The sequence below is a fragment of the Oreochromis aureus genome, linkage group 20 (assembly GCF_013358895.1).
Source record: "Oreochromis aureus strain Israel breed Guangdong linkage group 20, ZZ_aureus, whole genome shotgun sequence".
Classification (NCBI taxonomy): Eukaryota; Metazoa; Chordata; class Actinopteri; order Cichliformes; family Cichlidae; genus Oreochromis; species Oreochromis aureus.
Window position 1 is genome coordinate 31952199 of NC_052961.1, and position 27122 is coordinate 31979320.

General features: G+C 41.3%; 2 protein-coding genes across 4 annotated transcripts in view; both read right to left on the reverse strand.

Moving 5' to 3' along the window:
- lamb2 (laminin, beta 2 (laminin S)) overlaps positions 1 to 23834 on the reverse strand; it is a 46288-nt gene extending 22454 nt beyond the window's left edge. For both annotated transcript variants that reach the window (XM_031728792.2, XM_039603982.1), the window contains exons 1-7: positions 23725 to 23834; positions 23273 to 23339; positions 9307 to 9476; positions 8322 to 8457; positions 3741 to 3814; positions 3458 to 3646; positions 2658 to 2721 (exon numbers count right to left, since the gene is read on the reverse strand). In XM_031728792.2, coding sequence (XP_031584652.1) covers positions 2658 to 2721; positions 3458 to 3646; positions 3741 to 3814; positions 8322 to 8457; positions 9307 to 9476; positions 23273 to 23303 — 664 coding nt within the window. In that variant the 5' untranslated portion in view covers positions 23304 to 23339; positions 23725 to 23834. The remainder of the gene's footprint in view (positions 1 to 2657; positions 2722 to 3457; positions 3647 to 3740; positions 3815 to 8321; positions 8458 to 9306; positions 9477 to 23272; positions 23340 to 23724) is intronic.
- Positions 23835 to 26311: 2477 nt separating this feature from the next.
- Positions 26312 to 27122, reverse strand: part of lamb2l (laminin, beta 2-like) — an 80051-nt gene continuing 79240 nt past the window's right edge. For both annotated transcript variants that reach the window (XM_031728791.2, XM_031728790.2), the window contains exon 35: positions 26312 to 26916. In XM_031728791.2, the coding sequence (XP_031584651.1) occupies positions 26777 to 26916 (140 nt within the window). In that variant the 3' untranslated portion in view covers positions 26312 to 26776. The remainder of the gene's footprint in view (positions 26917 to 27122) is intronic.

Genomic DNA, 27122 nt, shown 5'->3' on the forward strand with positions numbered 1-27122 from the left:
AAAAACGACAGACAGTAATGGAATGTGGCGTTGAGAGAGTCCTTCCCTCATCCTGTACCTTAATCTTCTGAAACTATTTGGCACGAGCTAGGGAAGGGAGCTCACTGCTTTCCAGAGGGATTTGTCTTTTCAGCCTGTCGACATGCTGGAACATTCTCTGTGGTTATAGTCCAGCTGTTTACCAATAGCAGTCACCACACAAACTAATGTTTATGTAGCATAGTGCATGTTAGAACACAGGACACACACCTTTCCCTTCAGTGCGACAAAGCAGAAACCACCCGGGCTGAAAAGAGCCACCATTGTGCTCTCGATGCATTTCGAAGCATTTTTGTTGAAATTATCTGACAAATGATATGGCTTACAGAGTGTATTTTTTATTCTGATCTTGACACAACATAACAGTTAATATGTTTCTGTGTATTCCAAGCTTTCTAGCACTGGCTAAAAACATCACACTCCACTCTGAATATGGTACCTTCTGGCTCCAAAACAATGTAAAGATTTTTAAATTGATCTTAATACTGAAGCTTTTTACAGTACAAATCCTGCTGGCTGGTTGACCAGATTCCAAACATTACACAAAAAGCACTGAAAATGTATCATTCAGTGCACACAATCAAGAATAATATAAAGTTCCTAAATATTACAGACCTTTAATTCCCTTCATTAATGCCAAAGACATTTTTGCAGAACGTCAGTACTGCATGAACCCTAAGGCAAGTACCCGAAAACCAAGTAAAGTTAAGGATTTTGTGTTCTCAGCTGAGCTTCCTGTATAATATTCCAGTGAGTGTGTACTGGATTTAGGTCACAAAAGGTTAATATTAAGTCAGGGCTCTTATTAGTGTAAATGACTACCAGTAATGTGTCCTGGGGGTTCTTCCTCAAGAGACAAAGACACAATTAAACAGCAACTGAAGAAGAACTAAACTGGATATAATCAATTGTCTTGCGAGCAGACATTAAATATAAATAGTTCAGCTGCGAGGCGGTTAGAGTACTACATGTGGACCAGCTCTACTAAGATATTTAACAACTGAGCCGGACAGCCTCTGCTGATGCACTGGAAATCATGCTAGGGTTTCTGGGAAAAGCTCTCATGTCCTGCCAGTCTAAATATGAGGGTTAGGACAGGGAGGCTGCGTGGGAGAGAAACAGCTGCTTTTCACATCTCACCATGTCTTCCACACAGCAGGGCCATGTTTCACACCCCAGAGAGATGTGTCACAGCTGAATAACAAGAGCTAATTGCGTCTGCTGGAGTTTGATTTATGATGATAAATGTGAGCATGACTACAAGGGGAAAAGGGCGGCGGGGGGGGTTTGTTTGTGTTTTTTACACATTTGTCGTGGGTGTCTTCTAGTAATATTTGATTTACATGATCATGTATTTCATTATATGACTGTAACAGAAGCCTGTTTTTACAGAAACAACTGCTCATCAAGAACTCTGAGGGCCAGAATTACTGAGCTGGGCAATTTAAGATATTACTGAAGGGTGGCCAACCAACAATGTACCAACTTATGAATACGGATACATCTATGTCGTTTTGGTAATGACCTACTCAATCTACCAAAAGCAGCACAAATTAGCAGATGTGATGAGGGTGGGCGTAATCCAGGACACTGGTGTGGGTTGCTACTTTTTATCTGAAAAACAATACAGAGTAAGAGTAGCTTTACACATGTTTCTTCCTGCAACAATGTCAACTCGATTAAATTTTATTTCTATACGACCAAATAACAAAAACAGTCACCTCAAAGTGCTTTATATTGTAAGTTAAATACCCCACAGTAATACCTCCTATGAGCAAGCACAGCAGAAAGGAAAAACTCCCCTTTAACAGGAAGAAACCTCGAGTGGATCCAGGCTCAGGATCCAGTCACTGGGGTAGAGTCTATTCTAGTCTGGGGTGATTAGAGGAAGAAACCACATGGCCATTGAGACTAGAGAAGCAGCAGAAGGGGAATAGACATGTTCTGACTGTGAAAATTTAAGACAGTGAGGGAAAACATGAGGTCATGGAGGTTTCTTTGGTTGAAACACAAGACTGGTTGAGAGAGTGGCTGCTATTTCACCAAACCTGACATCCGTGTGTAACATCTGACCTGTCAGTTGTGTAGAACACACAAAGAGAACACAGAGCATTGCTTCCTGTCAGACCCTGATCCTGTTGTTAAAGAAGTTACTGCAAAGGAAAGATTCTGATACACAGCAAACTGTGGACGACCTCTCTGTGTTCTCAGATGTGCTGACCGTCCAAGAGCTCTTAAAAGTACATATGCATTACATAAAAACAAGTTCAGAGGCACTCTTCCATTGCTAATTTTATATTGCAGGTCAAAACAATCTTAGCTCTGATTCAAATCCCTAGTAAATAAAACTCCAAAACTCCTAACATTTCCTGATACCTAGCTACTTTCAACTGCTCCCTTGTCACAAGGGGTAGCTCTGCATGCCCTTCCTGACACAACCCCATAAAGGGTTTTGGAGTTGAACAGCAACCTTTCAGTTGTTAGGCGAACATGTAAATGATGCCTGATATGTTTTAATATTAAAAAAAGACAGATTCAAGCAATATAGACCAGGTGTTTTGTCTGTTTAACCTTTTTGATGACTGCTGCATGCTACCAGGCTGTTGTGTTGGACCTACTCTGTATAGTCGGGCTGTATGGATCCTGAATCCTGATGGCTGGATCCAACACTCTGTAGATGACCTAAGCCGGGAAATAAATATTATGCACATGTGCTACTTATGTGTATTATGCCACATCATGTTATATGCATATATGACAAAATTAACACATAGAACATTTTAGCTGTCCTTTTTTAAGACAGTAGGTGCTATTTGAAAGCTTAGAATCTGTTAAAAGAAGTGTTGTTATTTTGGAGACCAAACTGGCAAAGGACTTGCTACTTAATTTCCAGCCTTCAGAGGATTAGCAGAACAAAATATAGATACTCTGGATATTGCTCTGTCAAAAAGAAAAACAACAATACAAACAAAACAGCCTACCTCCTTTTTAAAGTTTAATAATTAACACAGAAAAAAGCACACTGACAGATTTTGAGCCAGGCTAGCTGTTTCCCCCTGGTTCCAGTCCAAGACAAGATAACAGAGTGAGAGTAAAAAGACACGAAGCAAATTTCTACACCAAGTACTTTGAGCTGCTCCCTTATTCGCAAAGGGTCAGCACAGCAGCATTTAATTTGTACACCAAATCCCCTTCATGTTGCAACTCTTAAAAAGACTTGTGTTTCCCTCCAGGATCAAACTGGCGATGATTCACTTGCTAGGAAATTGTATAAACTGATACACTATCAGGCTGTAAGTGTGTCCTAAGTGCGGACTACAAAAAGCACCTGAACGACAAAGATTAAAAAAACGCTTTAAGATCAAGGTCATTTTCACATTTGTCTCAAATTGAATTAGTGCATCAAACAGTCGCTCACCTCTCCTTCTGTCGATGGCTCAATATCAGAGTAGCGTGACTCACATATGATGTCATTTATGTTACGCAGAGGACCCTCAGAGACTCCAGGAAAGACAGCAGCACAGTCATGGGCAAAGTAGCGGTAGATCTGCCAGGTACGACCAAAATCTGCTGAACGTTCAATCAGCATGGCTGCTGGCCGGAAAGTCTGTAAAAGAACGACGCCTTCTTGTTTCATATATGATTTTGACTGCATCCGAAAATATGAAGGTCAAAATAATCATCTGTGATATTTTTCTAACCTTGAACGTCATAATCAAGTGAGTAAAATGAAACTCTGCTTCCAGATCCAGCTGGATAAAGACATCCGACTTTCCTGTGGGAACAAAGACAAGGAATGGAGATGTTAATAAAGTTTACTCATTCTGTATCTGCTAATGCCCGTCAGCTAGTTTGCATGAAGAATTTATAAACTGCTTACATTCAAATGATCATTTCCCACAGATGGATGTCACAGAATAAAGGTTAATGGCATTATGTGAAGTGGTAACCGCACACTTGGCTGGTGGAACGGATCCTTGACAGGAAAAACATTCACTGTTGGCAGGAGAAATGTGGAGTGCCTGTCGGAAAGGCCCACTCACTTCCTGAGTTGTAGAGCTCTCTGAAGGGCTACTGTACTTTCACTCTCGTTCTCCTTGTTTTGTGTTAATTCTGCAGTAACAAAGCCAAAAGGATCTTTCCATAGTACTAATGAAATATTTTGAGCACTAGACTCTGCCCGTGTTGCTGTATCATCTGTGTGTAGATGCTGCTGAGTGGCAGTGGAAGTGGAAGAGTAAGAACAGACATCCAGAGTTTCAGTGAAGGTGTTCTGAAAGTCATGCACCTTCCTCCATGCTGCTCTCCACAGCTCATTTTTGTAAGCGCCCCAGTCCTCATATTCCACTCCCTATGGTTCCTTTCAGGCCTCCTGTCGCTTGCACATCTTTCTTGATTCTTTTTTTCTTACATCAATGTGTTATTAGACAATAAGGTCAGTCTCTCTTAGACTAGAACGACAAGCACACTCTACTATGGAGCTGATGAGGCACAGAAAAGACAAAAATTTAAAAGAAGAAAGTTGAGTTGAGTTGAAACTGGGCAGCATCTGACAGACCAAAACATAATCTGTGAAAGTACAGGGCGTCAGTGGTGGACCTGCCGATTCTGGTATTTTATGGCAAATGCCAGCTCTCCTAGAGTAACTGCCTCTCCTCGAGTCTCCTCCATGGCTTTGAGATATGCTGGGAGAAACAGCAAACCTTCTGGCGAATGCACATACTGATGTGCTATCCTGGAGGAGTCGACCAATAGGGACCCTAACCTCTGAAACCATTCCTGTTTTGGAGGTTGCCCCATTGTTGCCCCTCTAGTGCACCTGTTATTAAATTCAGTAACACCAAAGCAGCAGAAAATGATTAACAATGGCCTCTGCTACCTGATGAATATTCAAGAAACTTAACAGAGTTGTAGCTCCTTCTAATTGTAATAATCCTACACTTTTTTGTCTGTTTCCTATATTTCCCCATGTCTGCATCAAATTGGTTTTGTGAGCTTGTTCTTTGTTCCTATCAGTTAATTTCCTGTTTTATTTTGAAGGTCAGTCCCTTGTGTGGCTTTCTGTGTTTTAAATTCCCTCCTTGTGTTTTTTTCCTCAACCTCATTTTTATCCTGTCCTATTATTGGTCTCCCTCTGTTGCTTGGTTTGGTTGTTTGGTTTTTGCTTTTTCCTGCATGTCCTTGTAATTTTTGCATGCAATCCCAGGAAATGGGCTTTCTATTTAATATGTGAAGACAATCAATGCACTGTGCCCTTATCAAACCCGCCTTCTGTGAGCGCTGCCACATTCACCAAACAAATGCCACAAAGATGCCATGGAAAAAGCTGCAGCTACCAGGAGTAAAAATAGTCACTGTACTTCCTGCCCCTCTTTTTCTTCTTCTGTTTCTCCCCGATCTATTCTGGGTCTTGAGCTTCACAGTGCTGTCATCAACACCACTCCGTTACTGTGGAATGACTCACAAACAACTAAAATGAGCCCTGTGTCCAGTTGGCCAGTCATGCACAGATCCTCACGACCACTCGTCATGATGAAGAATTTAACTCACCTGAAAACAAACCAGTTACAGTTTGTTCTTCTTCCTCTTTTTATTACTGTGCACCACCCTGTCTTAAATATTCCACTTATTCTCACTTTTATCTTGACATCAGAGTCTTAACTTTTCATCTTCCTTCTTTCCCTCACTCTGTTCAGATGCCACAGCATGCAGAGCCCACTCTGTTATTAAGAACATCTGTAGCTTATGATAAAGCTGGCAGATTTTTGGTGGTTCAAGGAACTCTCTTGAAAGAAACTCTTAATTTAGTTAATGTTTATGGCCCTAATGATGATAACCCTTCATTTTTTTGAGAATTTATTTCTATTGATAGCTACCCTTCCTGGTAAGATAATATTGGCAGGAGATTTAAATTGTACTTTGGACCCGAAGCTTGACTGCTCATCAGGGATAGACACTTCACACTCTCAAACAAGGAAAAAAATACAACAATATTTGAAAGATCTGAACCTTTGTGATCCATGGAGAATTCAAAACCCTAATAAACGAGAATTCTCATGCTATTCAGCAGTATTTAAATCCTACTCCCGAATAGATTATTTTCTAATTTCCTCATCTTTGTTACCCAATATAACTAAGTGTATATATGACAGCATTGTATTGTCAGACCATGCCCCAACCTCACTATTTTACAAGGTAGAACAAGTGAATAGTCGCTCAAACAAGTGGCGCTTACACCCTAAATGGATACATGATTCTGACTTTATATAATTTGTAGGAGAACATATTGATCTCTACTTCTCAATTAATACAACTCAAACAACTGCAGCCATTAGATGGGAAGCTTTCAAAGCATATATTAGAGGACAAATGATAAGTTTCACCAGCTCTAAATTTAACAAATTTAAACAGACAATGAACGAATTAAACAATAAAATTAGAGAATTAGAGAGAGAAGTTACCATAGATGATTCAACACAGAAAAAACTGGAATTATTGACCCTTAAAGCTAAGTACGAGGAGCTGTCTATGCTTAAAGCTGAAGATGGTCTAATAAGATTGAAACAGACGTTTTATGATCAGGGAGAAAAGCCGGGTAAACTGCTAGCTTGGCAGATAAAGAAACTTGAATCTGACAGAGCCATTAATATAATTAGGAACGATCAAGGGGAATTATCCACGGATCCCACAGAAATTAATAACACCTTTGTCTCATATTATAAAACCCTATATAATTCTGACAGTCCACTAGACCTGGTGAACCAAAATACTTTCCTAGATAGATTGGTCTTTCCTTGTATTTCTGAGGGTATGAAGAATGAATTGGAGAGAGAAATAAATTTCAATGACGTTTCTGATGCCATTACGAACATGAGGGGAGGTAAGGCTTCGGGTCCTGATGGGCTTCCGATAGACATTTACAAACTATTTAAAGCAAAATTAATTCCCCCATTATTAGATGTTTATTTGGAATCCTTTAAAACAGGTTGCTTCCCTGCTACATTACGTAGTGCCCTGATCACTCTCATTTTAAAACCAAGCAAAGCGCCAGCCGAAAGCGGTTCTTACAGACCCATATCGCTGTTAAATTCTGACTCCAAAATCATAGCTAAGGCTTTGGCTATGAGGCTGGAGAGGGCTCTTCCAGCCATTATACATGGAGATCAAAATGGTTTCGTTCAAAATCGCCAGGGGTTCCACAACGTGAGGAGAGTTCTCAATATAATCCACAAATGTGAAGAGTCACCTGATACTGCAATACTATCACTCGATGCGGAGAAGGCATTCGATCGAGTTGAATGGCCCTATCTAATTGAGGTGCTTAAGCGTTTTGGATTCGGTGATCACTTCCGTAGATGGGTTGAAATTTTACTTGCTGATTCGGTTGCAATGGTATCTACCAATAATCTCATCTCTCATCCTTTTGAGCTATTTAGAGGCACCAGACAAGGGTCTCCAATTTCACCTCTGCTTTTTGTACTAGCCATGGAACCTTTAGCAATAGCAATTAGATCACATCCTTCAATCCATGGTATTAAGATTGGGGAGACGTTACACAAAACAGCAATGTACGCTGATGATACTATTCTGTTTCTATCACACCTCGCAGAATCAATACCATCTCTCCTGAAGCTATTTGATCAATTTGGCAGTTTCTCTGGGTTCAAAGTGAATAAAGAAAAATCATCCATTTTGTTTTTAAATGTAAATGAGAGGATGAAACCAGTTGTGTCCCATCCATTTGTGAATGCCACAGAGGGATTTAAATATTTGGGCATCAGAGTAACCCCAAAGATAAGCAATCTTAGTTTAGCCAATTATGAGCCCATGGTAATAGAGGTGTCGGAAGAGATCACTAGATTAATATCATTGCCTCTTTCTTTACTGGGAAGAATAAACATAGTAAAAATGACTATATTACCTAAATTTCTATATATCTTTCAGTCAATTCCGCTGGCCCCTCCTCCTTATTTTTTTTCCAAGACCAGAAAGCTCCTTTCTAATTTCATCTGGAACAATAGGAAGCCAAGACTCAGACTCTCCCTCTTGTATTTACCATATGAAGAAGTCTCAGTCAGCTGAGACTTCTTCAGTCTCAGCTGACTGGGGAAACCTGCAGTCAGCTGAGACTGAAGACGTCACTTGGATGAGTGACGAAACGTTTCTCCCACAAAACGCTACGTCCAGATGAACAGATTCAACTTTTGGAGATAAGCAAACAATAATCTCTACGTGAGCTTTAATTAAGCTGAAATCAGTAGATGACCATAAAGTCTCCTCACCATTCTCAGACTGCCACCAGGACTTCTTGCGGTGAGGTTTGAAGGTAGTGATGACATTCTCTATCCGGTGACTGATGGTGTTGTACAGTGGATTATATGGCCGTCGAGAGTCACAGTCAAAACACTTCTTTTCATCCTGCGGCAGGACAGCAAAATAGGAAATGTGACAGAGTCACAGACAGAATGTAGCGAAGAAACACATTTAACTCTTTCAATTCTTACTTGAGATTAAGGCAGGGTTCAACAAACACACTTATCATTTGATCATTTTGCTTGATCTTAGTGCAGCCTTCGATACCATCGACCACAAAATCCTAATTAACAGGCTGTAGGTTCTGGCTGGCATATCTGGCACCGCCTTAGACTGGTTTTCTTCCTATCATCTCTTTCTCGCCTCCAAGCTATACAAAATGCAGCGGCCAGACTACTAACTCGCTCTAGCAAGCGAGCTCACATCACTCCTATTTTATGTTCTTTACATTGGCTCCCAATAGATTTTAGAATTCGTTTTAAAATTATTGTTTTAACGTACAGAGCACTAAATGGCCAAGCCCCATATTTTTTATCCAAGCTTCTCACAAAATACACTGCTGCTCGCCGTCTCCGCTCACAGACTCAGAGTTTGTTGGTTGCTCCCCGAACACGACTGAAGACGAAAGGGGACAGAGCCTTTCAGTCTGTGGCACCGAGGCTGTGGAACAGTCTACCTCTACAACTACGTTTGGTTCACTCTGTGGAATCCTTTAAAAAGCAGTTAAAAACTTTACTGCTTTCTGTTGACCAATGCTTTTTACATTTTTAATTTACATTTATTTTACATTTAAACTCTATATTGTGTATTTTTAATTTACATTTAAACTCTATATTGTGTATATTGTGTATTTTGCTATTTATCGTACTGTTTATTTTAATCTTTGTGTACAGCGCTTTGTGACTACCTGTCTATGAAAAGCGCTTAATAAATAAACTTTACTTACTTACTTACCTGCAAATGACTGACAATGCAGTAAGGCTCTTTCCGTCTCATTCCACATGTGGATGAGGCTTTAAGGTTCTTCTCTCGTCCAACCAGTAAATCCCCAGTTGCTGGGTAACAGCTGCCATGGGCACAGCCGTGGCTTTGACTGGGGTCCTGACCAACAGCAACAGTCAGGACTGAAGGAAAGAACACAGGAAATTCATTAAAGCGAACAGGAAACAATGGTTGCATCACTGTCCAGCAGTGCACACACTCACAAGCTTGAGTTGGTAAGCAAAGCAGACCTAATCAGTACCCTCCATTCTGACCTGATTATTTAGACAACATCAAAAGCTGTTATCACTTCCCAAGGAAAAGACTCTAGGATGGTAGTGAAACTAAACATGTGCAGCTTTGAGTCAATGGAATACTGTTGCATTATTTTCATCAACATCCATTGTGAGGCCCTGCAAAATATCAAGAGAATCTTTTGAATTTCTGACAGATAAATTTAGCAGTGGCCCTTTACATCAGGAAATTCTCACATCACTCCCTTTAAGGAAATAATAGGAGCTAATGGTAAAAAATAACTATGTACAAATTTGTTTGCTTCGACATGTCATCAATGATACTATATATGAAACTGAAAACACAGATTTCAGTGGCCTCTATGTCCATATCTGTACAACAGCATGACCAGTGTGACATCTGTGCTATTGTTCTTTGTGCATTTTGACAGTGTAGCACTTTTGTAAATGAAGATATACTGTACTGGTCACATACAAAGAATAATGTTCAGTTACACAATAAACAAAACAAAAATCTGATTTTATCAATAAGTCATAGCTGAATTCTTGATCAAAGAGTAGCCAGAAATATTTCAGTGTTGTCAATGTCAAAGCAGCTCTGAAGGTTAACAGACTCTGATGTCTGCATGTGTTCCAAAGAAAGGACCCGACCACAGGCGCTGGCTAAAAGCCAAATATGGGAAGAAGCCAATGCAGGTTTCATTTTTATTGATTGTGATTATAATAGGGATGTAATTATTTACTCTAAGCCAGATTCGTGTGCTACGTAAAAAAGCAGAAACACCTGTTTTTATAGATTTGGTGAGCACCACAAAGTACAGAGACAGGGCGTCTGGGTGATACAAAACTAGAGCCTCGCTGTGACCGAACAGCAGTGCTATGTGTGGGAGTTAAAATAAACCTTATAAACTTTCATGACAACCAGCAGCAGCCATCACACATTCCACCTTGACGTGAGTTCCTCCTCCTAATATGCCTCTGGGACCTCCGAGCGTTTGTGTTTGTACTGCTATGAGGAAACTGGTTTGAGACGAGACCTTCGGGTGCTTGTTGTCAGTCTATGGGCTGTCCACAACAGGTGTTTCTAATCCTCACTCCCTCTCTATGAATGCACTTTGAATGGCCCTAAAAGATAAAATGCTAACACTTAATGTTGTCTGCATAACAGACAACATACCAACTTATTATGAACTTTTTTGTGTAGCAGAATAAACTACATGCATTTATTGTGATCTTGGTGAGCCAGTGGGATTCTGAAAGCCTTTGGGAAAGGCTTCATAACGTAACTGACAGCACACTTATTTTCAACCTTTTATCTGACTCAGTTTCAGCTCATTTTCACAAGAGGGAGTAATGTTCGTCTAAATGACCCGTTCTATCACTTTGACACTTTGAGCAGTTTAACCTCAGAGTTCAGTCTCTTGAGCTTAAATAAAGTAGCTGCTCTTCACTTGTATATCCACTGGGAAAATAAACAGACTGCCATGACATCAACCTTCTGCACAATTGGGTGTTTCTGTGAAACACTGATATTTTTAATGCTTACACACATAAAGGAGGACTAGGTGCTATACCTGCTATACCTCTATACTCTCAGATGAGGCAGTTAAATATGGACAATGCAGGTGACTGTCTAATCTCCAAAGGCAATTTATGCCACAACCTCAGGGCAACAACAGGGAACGCTCTGTCCCCTAAGAGCTTCTGCTTAGATTTTTGTATATGCATGAGCAACTGGTCAAATGATCTGAGAGCTCGGACAGGAGCCCGATGGCAACGGTGCAGAGGAGGATTTCACATGGACACTGACATATGACGATACACTCATCTTTAATTAATGTATTTAAACTCATGGCTCAAATGACAGTTTAAAGGCACTTTAACCTTGTATAGCCCCCCTTTTTTAAGTGAACAACTGTGTGCTTGTTGATTACACAAAAGACACCTGTTAGAGGATTTGTTGAGCAGTTATTATTATCAAAGAAATCTGACATTGAGAGGAAACTGAGCGAGTCAGACGGATGGTTTGATGGGTGAAAGAAAAAAGAGAGACAGCCTTTGTGCAGACAATGAGAGGATACACGCAGATGCTACTTGATACCTATTCGGGAAACTACTGACACACTCTCAAAGGTGTTCATGTGTACATGTATCAGAGGTGGAGAGGAGAGGGTGGAGGAGTAAAGCAGACATCTAATGTGTCATGTAATCACTAGGTTTCTGGATGTCTTTTATCTCTCTGTGAAAAATTCACCGGCTTTACGCCTGTGCTCCCAGCATGAGCTGACATCACCACTTGTAAAAAACAAGACATGCAGGATAATGAACAGATTGGTCACAAAGACGGTGCTGCACCATAAACCTCCATGCAATTGGAAGACGCCAACTTGTCTCAAAACACTCCCTAACTAAGCACTTAGCAGTAATGATGCTTAAAAAAGTACAATGCAAAGCAGAAGCAGGGACTATTCACCCACTAAGTTAAAGCTGTACCTTTCATTCTGAAACTAAGGTATTTCAAGACTTTGAAGAGAACGGGATCCTTTTTTAACTTTTGCTTCTCACAGATTCACAACTGCTTAGCACATGGTTGGCAACTGTTTGCAAACAAGTCAGCATCCTCCATAGAAACTACTGATGACTTCAGAAATCTGCCAACGGCCAAAGCAAATGCAAAGGAGGTTGTCTGTGCAGCACCATTTGTTTTACTGCAAACAATTTTTCCTAGCAACAGCAAGCAGCTTTCCACAATCACTCGCCAACTGGCCAGGGAATACATATTTTTTCCAATGAATGAGCCTCTGTTGCAACCCCTAAATAGAGCTGCAAAGGGAAGAAGAAGACAGCAGTGATCAGACAGATTTTAAAGGGCCAGTGTATAAAATCTTACCACTAGATGTCTCTAAATTGCAGTTTGTATTCCGTTTCCTTACCCCTTACAATTCCAAGTACATAATCCTAGTAGAAAAATGATTATGTACAAAAACCAGCAATGGCCGACATTTCTAGACTGTCACTCTCTCCTTTACCGCAGATGCCAATACTCTTCTTCTGTCTAATGACAGCAGTACTGATCTGAATTGTTGAGGATATGATGACATTTTCTGTGGGTAAGCACTAATGTCTGTGTCACTGTTAGCTGCTGTTAGCTGGCATTAGTGAATGTCTCTTTAAAGTGGACCTAACATTGTTGGACTTGGACCATGACCCTATAACCCTCATAGATTACCAACCAACAAAATGCCATTTGCTCATTCTGGCTTGTCGGATGTTCTACTTTTGTTTTAAATCAATTTACATTACATATCTTTGCTTTTACCTTTGAACTGTTGATCACAAACATGCACTAAAAACAAGAGGAAGCAGTATTACGTTCAAGGAAACTACCTTTAATCATTTAATCAGTTTTTCAAGAACATACTAAAAACTGCAGCACTGATAAATATTTTGATGACTGATGGAACTGAGGGGATGTCAAGGCCCATGTCACAAGGACAATCCAATGCATCAGCTGCTTCCTTCCTTCTTCTTCCCAATTCTTCTGATATAGTGTCATTATAGGAATGCAAAGTGAAATGTGGGGTGACAGCTGAAAGAAAAAAGGGGAGGCTCGGGCACTGCTGCTGGTATATGCAGTGTGTGTGTGTGTGTGTCACAAAGGTTGCAAAACAGTGCTATTCAACCAGGCATTTGTAACACCCTAGTAACACCATACTGTTTATAATGTAGCTTGTACATCATCTTGCAGCCGTATGACACATTCTTCTTTATTTATATTTGTTCTCTAATAATCTTGACATCAGACCATAAAAACAGCTTTTGCTTTCCCTGTCATATACTACTGCCAACAGCTGTTAACCTATTCTCAGCTCGAGTTAAAAACAAACAAACAAAAAAACCCAGACATGAAATCATTACATTCATGCCCTTGGACGGTTAAATTTGGCTCTCAGGCGAAAGGTCTTCCACATGAAGAAAATCTCTGCCTGTCAGAGGCAGTGATACAGATTAAAGTCTGCAGAGCTTTCAGAAATGAATTCACCACCCCCGACACACACACTCACACACACGCACACACACACACACACACACACACACACACACACACACACACACACACACACACACACACACACACACACACACACACACACCTCCTCCAAGTGAACTCTGCTTTTATTCAGGGTTCATACACCTTTTTCAGGGTCACATTCAAGCACTTTTTAAGCACTATCAAGGTCCATTTTCAAGCTTTTCCAGCACATTACCAAAAAACAAGAATGCACATTTCACTTCAGATCACCTCAGTAACAACATGTGAAAATTAAAACAAATCGTCTTGATGCATTCTCAATCATCCAGGAAAGTAAATCTCCAAAAGTTGAATCTGTTCATCTGGACGTAGCGTTTTGTGGGAGAAACGTTTCGTCACTCATCCAAGTGACTTCTTCAGTCTCAGCTGACTGCAGGTTTCCCCAAACCTTATAAACAGTACATTTGCATAATGACTGAAACCAGCCCACTGAAGGAACAATGGGCTGTGAGGTCAGTTCCTTAATCATAATTATGCAAATTCCCATGACCATTGATCAACAATCACTGACCAAAACCCACTGATCAAAGAACACTGATCAATGGCCATGAGTACCATTTAGAGAGTTGGGGAATGGCTGCAATCACAGCATTGTATTTGCAATTTGCATAATTATGATTAAGGAAGGAGAACAGTCTGTCAGAATGTTACTTTTCACTCAGTACCAACTATATTAGCTAGCCTAAGCTTAAATATATTGTTAGTTTTTCAAAGTCAGCATGCATAATCTGCGCAGAGATGTAATTGCACTGCAACAGCTGTGATAGATCTGAATGGTAGTGGGCTAATATGCCAAGTACTGATATCACCTCCAACTAGAAGCCTGTGCAGCTCACTACAGGAATAAATCAGCTACACTCTGTTGGTTTGCATATGGTTTCACATCATCACCATCTTCTACGAAGCTGTAAAACATTTTTCCTTATTTCAGTTTGCATCTTTAATTTCCTTAAATTTGTCACCCAGCTGTACCCATCAAATCCCCAGACTAATGAAAACCTCTAGCTCTGTGTGTGTGAGTGGGATGTAACATCAGTGTGGCACATTCCAGAAGCACGGTCTGGCAAGACACAGTTTGCTGTCACATCAACCAGTGTAAACTTTGCAGGAAACCAAAGCAAACAGTCAAAAAGAGGACCGAAGAGGAAGCACGTGAGGACACACGTATTTGCTGGGAGAACACAGACAGTACATGCATCCAACATTAATAAAATGATGAAACGGTCAGATCCAATATTAGTTCATCCGGGGCAGTGAACAGACAGGATTAGCATCATTTAAGAGCTGCATGACCTAAAACAGTGTGGGACTAGAAGGCACCACAGATATGTTTAGCAGTCACCATGGCACAGCTGCTTTAAGGACCCGGCAAAGAGAAGTCAACTGCTTTTATTTTTAACTCCTCCTAGCTAATTAGTTTACATTCCCCTTCCATGCGTCTCCGTCCTCTCTTTGCTCGGCACTTAGCTGATGGATGGTTAACTCCCACAGCCAAACAACCAGCTGGTCTTCCTCCTCCTCACCTCTTTGTTTCTCACAGCTCACCTCCCATCTCTCACCTCCCTTAATGTCTACTGCACCTCCATACCGCTCTGACCTCCCGCTCACCTTGTTCATTACTGAAAAAGGCCTCCTTCCTAAAAATTGTTGCTAACCTTGATGTAACCCATCATTTAAGTAAATGACGTCCAGAGCAGAGACGATACTGTGTCTGTATTTCTTACTTTCTTATTAGAGATTCAAGGCTAAGCGTAGGGCCCAAGACAATCTTGTCATCTGTCAAAATTCTTGTAAAATCTAATAAATCAGTGGCTGAGATAAAAGTTTTACTGAATAAGAGCAAAATTATTTCTGATTACAAAAGCAGGCCAAAAGAGCAGGGCCATGGATCTTGGGGAAAAGGCTAGCATGGAGGGCTCTAGTACGCTTTCTCTGGCAAAATCATACAGATGCACGCCATAATTCAAAACTGCAGTAACTGGAGTTACCACAGACATACAAGCCATTATCACAGGTTTTTACACATGAGGTTTTAAACCAATTAAAGTTTGTATTTCAAATCATTTCTATAATAAAAACCCCGGCGTCTCCTCTGAGTCTTTCCCAGCTGTTTATTACTGACCGCCTGCATTGATATCTAAAACACAAGAGTTTCAGTGAGCAAGGCCAGGCGCTGCCCATTACACAGACTGTTACACTAACAAGGCATGGCACTGAGAAGCAGCTGGTTGGAATAGAGGATATGCTCACATTCCTGTCCCGTCCTGGAGATGTCTGAGCTGCCGGAGAGAAAATATGGAACAAGACACCGCGAGTAACAGGTGGGCAGGGGAGTGAGGAGCTAGAACAATGTCTGTTTTTATCTTAGCGGTACGGGAAACATGCTAAGTTCATTCAGCAGCCACCCCGCAAGCCATCATTCCCACATGTCTGCTGTTACTGAGTACTTACATCCAAAGAAGCATCAATGTGAAATGGAGTGCATGATTTTGATGCATTTTGTTTTTTCATCAGGGAACAGGCAGAAGTGAGCCAGAGCTGAATTTACAAACATCCTCCAATCTTGTCTTAGCTCAGGAACACAGATCTGCCTGCACAGTTATTCATTTGCATCTTGACATTTGTTTTAATTTTTTTACTCACCTTTAATTACCATGCTGGTATATTTTGTAGTTAATATATTCAATATTAACAGACAGTTCAACTTTTATAAGTTACACCAACAGTGCTGTAAATGAATGAAGTATAACTCCCACAAGACTGGGAAGACGATCACTGTTAGTGTTGTGACGATCACTTCTATTTCTGCGGGCATGTTGTTACTGCCTTTGTTAGGCGATTTCTAAATCGAGGTTACGGCAAACGTCCTGCACAACCTGACCTGCAGCGCTTCCCTACCTCCTTCTGATCCAGCATTTGGAAAACATTTGTCCTTCCTCGTTGTACTGCCCTCTGTTGAGACGCACCCATGCAAGTGGACGACTGAACTGTGGTTCGTTTCTACAGTTCAGTAACCACAGATATTAAAGTGGCAAATTCACATCCATTAGTCAGCTACATCAACACAATCAAATGTTAGATTGCATGGATAATTCATATATTCATGAGTTTATCCAGCATAATCTCCATCATATGGAGATCAAACTGGTTAAACAGGCCTACAAACTGGTGGCCTGTCCAGGGTGCACCCTTTTTCAGCTGGGATGGATGGAAGAAGTCAAAAAATAACTTTGAGGAGATATATATCTATGCAGTGCATGTATCTGCAAATGCTGCTGATGTTGAAGTCCTCGCTTCAAAACTGGCAAAATAGTAGAGGCCTATCACATAAAACCTACAAAGTGTAAGCATTATGTAATTAGAGAGAGTTATGGAAACACTGCAGGTCAGATTTTGCAGGATTGTGTGAGATGTTTGTCATAACCTAAAAATGATCTACCAGCCACAATCCCCCTGCCATGTTCTCTAAAGGTCAACAAATCTACCAAATACGAGGCACACGTGGCCACCAGATGCTGGGTGCAGCTTTTCCTTCGGTCATTTAACCAAAGAGACTGCGCTCCTGTGGGTCTCTTTAGTGATTACGGTGCTGTGTATTTGCCTTGGTGCTCAGCAGCTGTTTAGGGAGACCCAGAGCACCGAGCAGACTCCATACGTGTTTGCTGGACGTGCTAATCAGAGTGCCTGATGAAGACAATCTGGCTCCACTTAGAGGGAAAACTGAAAGCATCACATGGGACTTGAAATTAGCATTTAGTGTGTTCTATTCTTGTGCTCACATTCCTGTATGTGACTCTAAGTGACTTTAATAACATAATTGCACTGTGTCGGCTTGATAAATGCTGAAATTGCCACATGTGTAAAAGAGAGGAAGGTAACCTTTGTGTGGTTTGAGGCTTAGGTCAGATTCTCTGAGCACAATTTAAAATACACTGGGGAATACTGCTTTCATCAAATCATTTTGTAAGACCAGGTCTGAACTGACAATGACCCCATTAGTCCCTTGAGAGGGGAGCAAAGGTAACTAAGAATTTCTTAAGTTTCCTGTATCTCAAACTGGGTCTTTTTTCATTTATATTCACCCTTTTTTCACTGCAGGAACTCGGGGCAGGTGTGGCACACTTACAGGAAATTCCCCTTATAAGCTCCTCCGGCCTTTCTGTTTCCACTGCAGTGTGGGACCTACTGGACTCACAAGGTGAAACAATGGCGTTTACCTGGAAAAAAAAAAGCAGTCCCAAAAAGAGGACTAACAGGGTCTGACTCAGTACAGAGAGCAGGCTCTTCTATGGAGCCTGCCATATTGTACCACAATATATCTGCAGCAGGCACAAAAGAAGGTTTCTTTTTTTTTCCTGCATTGAAGCAACAGCCATTGTAACTTTTATGAGTAGAAAGAGAGGTGTGGGGAAATAGGCTGAAATACAGAGATAGAAAAAGGGTGCAGTATTTGTAATATGGAGGGGCAAACACAATGACCTAAAACCGTAAGGCCACACTGTAGGAGCTTGTATGCTTGCCTGAAAGGAGCAAGAGTAAAGATATAGATCCGTCTGCAAAAATGTAATGTAGTCATTAGATCCATGTTTTCATTAGTGTGTAATAACCTGTAACTACGACTTTTAAAAAACAAGCCTCCAAAGTCCTTGTCTTTACGTCAGTATAATATTCAATGAAGTACATTTTTAATGCATCATTTTGTGGAGTATACATATCTGATGTCAGCAATAAATCATGGACTGTTCATTCAGTGACTTGGAACATATGAAACAGCTAGCCCGAGGTTACAAGAAACATTATATATGTACATGTTTACATGTGGGTGTGTGTGTATGTGCACGCGCGTGTGTGTGTGTGTGTGTGTGTGTGTGTGTGTGTGTGTAATTACAGGGCTCCAAGATGAAAGCACCACACACTGTGACTTCTTCCACTGCAACTCAAGTAAAATTTCAAATATCTCAAGAAAATACTAAGCACACCAAATCCATCCTTCCCTTCTTCCTTTCTTCTTCTCTTTGTCTCGACTTCATCCCCCTTTTCCTTCTGTCCTTCCTCCCTTCCGTCTCCTTCCTTCAACCCTCCCACACTGCAGCGTCACATTCTAATTGTTGCTTGTCTGCTATCAGGTGTGGTCGCGTCTGAGAGTGCTTTTTTAACAGGCTACGCTACAGAACTCCATTAATCCTGTTATTGGACTTAGCCTTTGGCTGGCAGCAATAAAAGCTCCTGGCATCTGACAAACATAAAGACAGTGCAGCCACAGTTTTTGGAAAGGAAAAGGGCATTCATATGTTTGCTTCTTGTGGATATTGGAGCCACATCTGATTGAATAAAAGAGTATTAATTCATAACATCATTCATAACATTTGCTGAAAATAATTTGTGAAGCTAGCATAAAAACTGCTTTCCTTTCATACTTTTGATTCCACTCACATCACAAATCGTCCTTACTAGCTATGAGCACAGAAGCCCCACCCACCTGCTGCTCAAACCTTCTGTTTTACAAGGGGAAACCAATCAGAAAAAAACTGGCCTAAAGTGAGAGTGTACTTAACCTCTAAAAGAGGGAGGAGCTAAAACATGATGAGCAGAATAGGCCTGCTTTAAACTTCACCGTGCTTTCCCTAGTCTCACCTGTTTCTGTAAATAATACTGATCATTGTGATTTTTTTCAAAGTGTCATTAACATTTACAGTGGCTAACTAAAGCTATGTGTCAGCATTATGTGTCTTCATATGACAGGTCACAGGTCACGCATTCGTTCTCCTTGGCACTCACAGCAGCTCCACTCAGATTCATAACTTCACCAGCCACTTCATTGTTTTTAATGAGGCCAGCACCATTTCCTACTCCTCCCCATCACCTCCCCCATCTTCAAGTCCTCCTTCCTTTAGTTTATCTGCACCTCCCCTTTTCATCCAGAAAAAAGCCCCTGCCCAGGAAACCCAACTCACAGTCCTTTTTATACAAACAGGTTTACTCTCTCCCTCCACCCCTGTGCCTAAAGTCTTTCTCTTCCTCTTCTTTCTCATTGTCCTGATTCTATCCTGATTGCACCCCCACCCCCCACCCCCCACCCTTCTATTTAATCAGGCTCTCTCTCCCCCTCTCTCTCTCTATTTCTAGTACTGGTGGTTAGCAGGCTTTAGTGCACCATTGTTCTGGCATCTGCACATTTCCGGAGGCTGTCGCTTACAAAGGCTTTGGGAACACACTCTCTCGTTCCCACTGCCTAACCAGCTCTCACCTGCCCACACACACACACACACACACACACACACACACACACACACACACACACACACACACACACACACACACACACACGAGGAGGGTGTCAGCAGTTCAAAAAAGCCAAATTCCTACACACATAAACCTGCAAGAAAGGTGCATTACAGAGGATTTACTTTGTACGATGAGGCAATCCAGATCCCTTTTTTATGTTCAGGTTTGCTTGCTTTCTTTTCTCTCTTATTCCCAGCTCTTTCCTTTCGTTCCTACAGAGTAATGATGAGTTGATGCCTCCTTCAACTGCACTTTAAATGGTTTCGAATACTAAGGAATCACAGACAGACTAAAGGTAGGCGTCTAAAGGTAACTTGCCTTTTTGCCAGAGGTTATCTGCGCTTCACCAACATATATGGTCGGCTCGCTACAGCGCCTACTTCTATTGGTAGTCGTGAAGAAAAGAAACAGCACGTGAAAAGAAAAGAAGAGAAAAGTGAAGGGATGGCTGACTCTTTTGTTCCTGTGATCAGCCTGAGTCCTTTCTCGCTCTTGTCACACACACATAATGACACACGCCAATTAACCCCTCCTTTGACCTGTGGGTTTGGAATTGACCCTTGACCTCACAGCTCATCCTCAGAGACATCTGAATGGACACCTCCCCATGTTAGTAATGACAGCGCGGGAGGTTTATTGGGTCAAACACTTCCAACCTCTCTCTACTTATTCCAGCTGCTAACACTGAGATTTTGACCATAAAGATTGTTTTGAACTGTGAATGCAAAGCTTCACTATTAGAGTCTAAAGATGATATAATGGCGCTATAAATGACACACAATAGTCCTATGCCTACTGATATACTTGGTCAGTCTATTTATCTTTAATTCTTATTTATGTTTGTCAGTGGATTAGCTTCCTCTGTCTGAAAATGATCCTCAGGAGTCATTTGTCAAATCAGAGTTCACCACTTTAATCATTTAACCTTCTGTCCAAGCCATTTAGTAAACTTTAGCTAAAGCCGGTGAGCTCCTGAAAACATCACCTTTAATCATATTCCTGAAAGCATATAGCATTAAAGATTAGACCAGAAGCAAAGACGTATTTTGCTTTTAATTGTTGGTAATTGACGTGTTGAAAGCTCTTGTTAATCTGGTTCATGAGCTGTGCACTGACTGTGACTCAATCAGGTTTAACTGACAGAACGCCATCATTACATTTGGATTTGAGTGCTGTTAATTGCTTAAAGATAAAACACGAGTACATGGCTTCAACCCCCTGCAGGGTTAAGCCCACAGTCCATGGCTGGACTGAACTGAACCTTGCTCCATGTCATTTCCATCTCTCAGTCTTCTCATATCCGGACTCTCCCAAAACTGTTTTCATTTTGCCAGGAATTTTTGTGGAATCATATTTATAGCCCACTTTATCCCCTTTTCCTTCTTGACTTACTGAATGGGAAAACTGGGAATCATCTCTGACCTACACTTTACCTGCGTGGTTACATTTTCTCCTGATACCCTTAAACAACACACACAGGCCTGGTGTGTGCAGAGTGAAAGGTTTATTGCTTGCTGTAATTGTTTCTCCTGTCCATGAACCACAACCGTGGTTGTTCCATGTTCTTGTGGTGCAGCTGCCAAAAGCAGAACTTGTTCTGCTCATCAGCGGATCTCTTGAATAGAACTACTACTGTGGCCAGCTGCCGACATCTGTCCGCCACAACAAGATTCTCTCCAGGGAAGCACATGAGTGACGATTCCAAGGACCGACACCGCAGCAAACTGGTAAGCGAGCCATCCGGCAGGAAAAACGCAAGACAGGAAGGAGCGGGGCTGGCTAGTTAGTAGTATATGAATGTGATGGGATTATGTGGTGCTTTACTGTCCGCCTGTGTAAACATGTGTACAAAAGCAGCTCTGGGTAAACCATTACAGGCGGCAAAGGGCACGGGTATATTGAATTCAGACAGATTTACAAAGAAAAAAAAAACTGTCCTGCAAAGTTTATTCTGATGTGACTCTGAGACATTAAGGCCAGCAACACTGGCAGCAAAGTAGCAAAAATGTGAAGACAGAACTTCAGTCCTGAAACCTCCCACTAAGCTCTGTCAGCCATCACAAAGAGCTGCAGATTTGATCAGTGAGGCCTGACAGCAGGCGCTCATAGACTTTAACTGCAGCAATAAGCACTCTGGCTTCTAGCTGCAAGGAGCAATGCATTCGAATGCATTTACTGAAGGTTATCAGGCAGTGAAATACAGGTTTAGCTCACAACCTCTCGGCTTGGAGTGGAGACCACGTGTACGTGTAAGTTGCGTTAAACAAATGAAGGATACTGTGAAAAGAGATTTAAATTAGATATGTCTTTGTATTCAATTCTTAGCTTTATCGCTGCACACATTCAATACTGGACACACACACACACACACACACATCCACCTAGAAGATTACTTAGAAATGATACAGACCACGTCATCTACCAATTGACCCCTGGCTGCCCCAGCCTGTATCTTGCCCAAGGATACTTTGGCAAGATACTTAACCCTGAGTAGCTCCCGATACACTCATTGGAGTGTGAATGTGTGCGCATGGGTGAGTGAGCCACATTCTATAAACCTGTGTGTTTACCATTTACATCCAGAAAGTATGCAGGCGCTAGATGTGTGCAGTGGGTGTCTCTATTTGCGGATTCAACTGGGCCATTTTAGGAGGACCGTAAAAAACGGTAACACCACCCAGAGAAAGACAGAGACGCAGACAGACGACCCCTGAGGCCCTGAAGGCACCAGGGGCCCTTAAAAAAGAAACACCAGCTATCTTATCTCTGCACAGGGAAATGTAAAAGGCAATCCCTTGAGCCTCACATCCAGACTACTGTTTCTGATAGTGCCTTGGTATAGTTCCTGACTCCAACCATCGAGGCTTAGAGAAATCTTTTTAGAGTGTAAGCCTCTTTGAAAAAAAGAGAAAAGTTCTTGACTCTTGACTTTTTTTTCTTGCTATAAATGAGTTTGCAAAGCAGTTTTCTTCCCTGTTTTCCATCCTGACAAGTGAACACTGTGCTGATGACAGCGCATTCTCACTGACAGGGACTTTATGAACCAAGTGCAGGCATCAAGGGAGTATGACTCCGACCATCTCACTTCACTGCTATTATTAAGTTGTATTACTACAGGTCTTGCGCGTCTTTGAACTCAGCATTTACAGGATTAACAAAGCTGCACATCTTCCACAGACTAATCAAAGCAGGCCCGGTGACCTGAAGTCGCTAGGTAGCCGCCATATCCGTTCAGTGAATCGCTTCTGAGGGTTTGTTATGGAGCAGAAAACACGGACTGACTTCAAAGGGTGCGCAGGTTACTTACCGCAGAGGAGCACCGCAACCGAGGCTCGCATCTCTGAGCGCGCATCCACCCGCTGTGCCGCAGCAACCTGCCACACGCAACACTCATCATTAGACATACACAGTAACAACAAAGTCATGTGACACGGACATTAAAGGCAGTTTTTGTGTGCAAATTGAGCGTTGGGAAAAGTTCAAAATGTGGGAAAAATTGAAGCTTTGACTATTTTTTTTCAATTGACGACCAACAATTGAAGTGCAGAGGACAACCAGGACTCCTTCACAGACTTTTTTTCATCCACTCTCTGTTTCTACTATTTAAATCACCGTTTGCCACTCTGTTCTCTGTAAACCGGTTCACTAAAGGAGAAAAAAAGTATAAACTGCTTTCAACTATCCAGCGAGCTAAGTATAACTACTTGTCTCTTATTTCAAAAATGAACTGATCATAAGGATTATCTTAAACCTTCTCACCGTTTGTGTCGCGTTTCCAACGTTTCCTTCTCTGCTGCCCCTCTTCCTCCACTTGTTGCGGAGTTCCCGGACAGAAGCGGCGCTGAGCAGTTCTTCTGCTCCTGCGTCTCTGCCCGGGAAATCCCGGGCCGGACTTACTGGGGCGGAGTTTCTTAATACGCACGCAAATGGGCCGAATCCTTGGGTTGCGAGTTCGATTCCTTCAGTGGGCAGATGAGGCACACCCAGTTGCCTTTCTTTAAATGAGTTTTCGATTAGTTTAGAAAGATTACAACTGGACTTCTTTATGTTTCCCGAAGACGTTTCACCAGTGAAGGAGGAGAGGTGAAACGTCTTCACGAAACATATTATTATATTATTATTATTATTATTATTATTATTATTATTATTATTATTATTGTTGTTATTATTAACATGTCATCATCCAGAGCCGTCTATTCAGCTGTTTAGTCTTGAGTCCATGCAAATCCATTTACAGTATCTTCCACCAATCTGCTTTCCCCCCACTATATTACAATAGGTTAACTTCCAGCAGATTATACGTAATGTATACAGTAACTTTTAAAATGATTACTATGTGAAATATGACTAGGCCGCAGTGCTTAAGTAAATAAACATACATGGAACGTTATGGTGTTGTGCCAAAGAACTTACCCCTGCCAGAAATGTTACTATCCTCGGAGTAGGAGGTTCTAGAGGTGGGTCCATAGGTGTTGGTACTGGATCCATAGCACAGTACGTTCTTTTTGAGTTCACTCTCATGTCTGTTTTATTTTTGTTATATTTATTTTTTAGTTTATTTGGCTGCTTTACCTGCTTTTTTAAAACAGTTTGTTAACATACCAGGACGGCACAAAAGCTACTTTATTATGTACTTCACTTTATCAACATGGTGCTATGTATGCAATAATGCAGTGTGAAAAAACCCCTGCTAAAGCAAAGGGAATTCAAAGTAATTCCTGTGTCAAGTTTCCCTCCGGAAACCCGCCGCATGTTTTCCGGCGAGCCCCCTTTCTGTCCCCGCGAGCAGGAATGCGCGCTCCCTGCCGGACGGATTGGATTCCCTTTGATTTAATCCAATGAGGAGCCGTGATCGCGCGGTATCACAGATTCTATGTTTGAAAGCACCAGCCCAGCCACGCAGGTGGACCGCACGGCGTGACTCATAGTTATGTCCGGGGATAAGAAATCTCATCATAAATAAAGTTTGGTGCTAACTAAAGCTGTTGACTTCATCTACGGAAAGCAATCCACCGCATTGCACATGTGGATCATTTCACATGGGAGTAGTGTGTAGTTATAACTGTTTCTGATGTGCGCCAGTGTTTCACTGCTGGCAGATCGTCGTCCAGAACAAAGCCTGCTATAAATCTCTGTCATATTGCACATTCCCTGAGCTGCTGCAGGACAGCCCCTCTTTGTTAGAGACCAGGATCCAATGCCACAACCAAGAGAGAATAGGCCTTTCATACTGAGAACAGATCCCTGACACTTAAATGAAATAAGAGCCAGTATTTGGTGAAAGTTCACTGCTCATGTGTTAGCATTGTTTTTGGTTTTTGTTTGTTCGTCTTTTGCATGCTGCACTCTCACACAGAGGTTTTCATATCATTTTGCACATCCATCATCTAATGACTTGGAAGATACCACCCAGCAACATAGTTACAATTAGCCAATAAAATGGTGCTGTGTGTATGGATATATCAGAGGATGTGTAGTGCAATTAGCTCAGCTTCACCATTGACTTTGAGTTGCAGTTTCTGGCAACTTGACAAATGCAACAGTTGTCTACATTTTTGCTCTCCTCCAACTCCCAAGAAAAAATCTCTGGCTCTTTTGTACTTCCCAGCCACCGTACTTTAGCCACAAAATGTTCACCAGCTAGTCAAGAGCAGAACTGGGATGCTTGATAGGGAAACAGCAGCGTACAGTTTGGTTTTTAGAGCTGGAAAAATGCCGAATCCTCAGCTGAAAACAACATGCGTACGAGCGAGACAGAACAAAAACAGTCAAGTTGTAAAACAAAACCTTCAGCTAAAAGCTGCTAAAATGCTCCATAGGCCTGGCAAGATGCAGATTCAGAGGACAGCTTGCTAGTGTCGGCCCATCACCAGCTACTTGTTTCACACTTTGAGATTTTTTTTTTAACTGTAAAGAGAAAATGTTTAAAAATTGGAGTGGTAAATGACTTTCTGTAATTTGAGCCAGGCATTTAATATGCTGGCAAAGTGACTATCATTATTAACTAACGGCATTAATGATGGGTGAGATCTATTAGGTGTAACTTTGAGTGAGTGCAGAAGCTATGTTTTTGCAGAGGTGGTAAAGAGAGAAGAGATGAAGGCTGTGGGCAAAGAGAGACAAATATGGGATTGAACTTATACACTTAACTGTGTATAAGGTTCCCCTGTGTAGCAAAACACTGAAGCAACATACGTTCTTAAGCAATGTAAATATTGCATACAGTCTCACACAAATATGATGCATTTATATAAAGTGTCAGATTGACTTTGTCTTCATCATAACACCTCACAGTGTATGTTTATATGAATATTTGTACATTATAATTAAAGAAAAAGCACAAAAAGTACTTTCAAAAAATTTAATAGGAATATCAGTGTGTACACCCCATACTAATGTGGTCAAACAACACAAACACTCAACATCTTGAAAGCACTTTTGGTATAGGTAACTGATAATATACTCTGATATAGTCTTTCCGCATACAGTAAATCAATTCCATCCGTTATTATTGGCTATAGAGTGAAATAAATGCTCTTCACAGGTTATCCGCCTATTGTAATAGCTTAAATACATGAACACCACCAAGGGCAGGGGTGATATTGAGGACTCAAACAGTACATGGACAGTTGAAGGCATTTCTGTGACATAACACTTGCAGGTAATGTGTAAAACTTGAAATACCAGTGAAAGAATGGAGGAACCTCCAGAGCAGCGTTTTATTTTCATGGGTGACAAATTTTCTCTTTTCCAGTCACAACAGCAGTTCTAACTCTCCTCTACTACAGCAGCTGATGACATGTAGGAGGCATCATCGCAGACAGGTGTTGTACTTCTGCACTCGATCCCGGATCTCGTCCCGCACACTAGTTGCGTTGTCTTTCAGCTCGTCCAACTCAATGCGCTGCTTCTCCATCCTCATCTCGTTGTTTTTGAACATTTTCTCAAGTTCTGTAATCACAGGGAGCAAGAGAAACGTTAAAGTAACAAGCATGCACAAAAGGCTGAAAGGTTGATCTATAGCCACGCCCATGACCTACTATGAAGTTCTTAGTTGTTTGTTTAGAGCCAAAAATCTATGCCAAATCTGCTTATGCGATTGTTAAACCCTAGAGTAAACAATAAACAAATCAGTAATAGCTCTATCCTAAATTAAT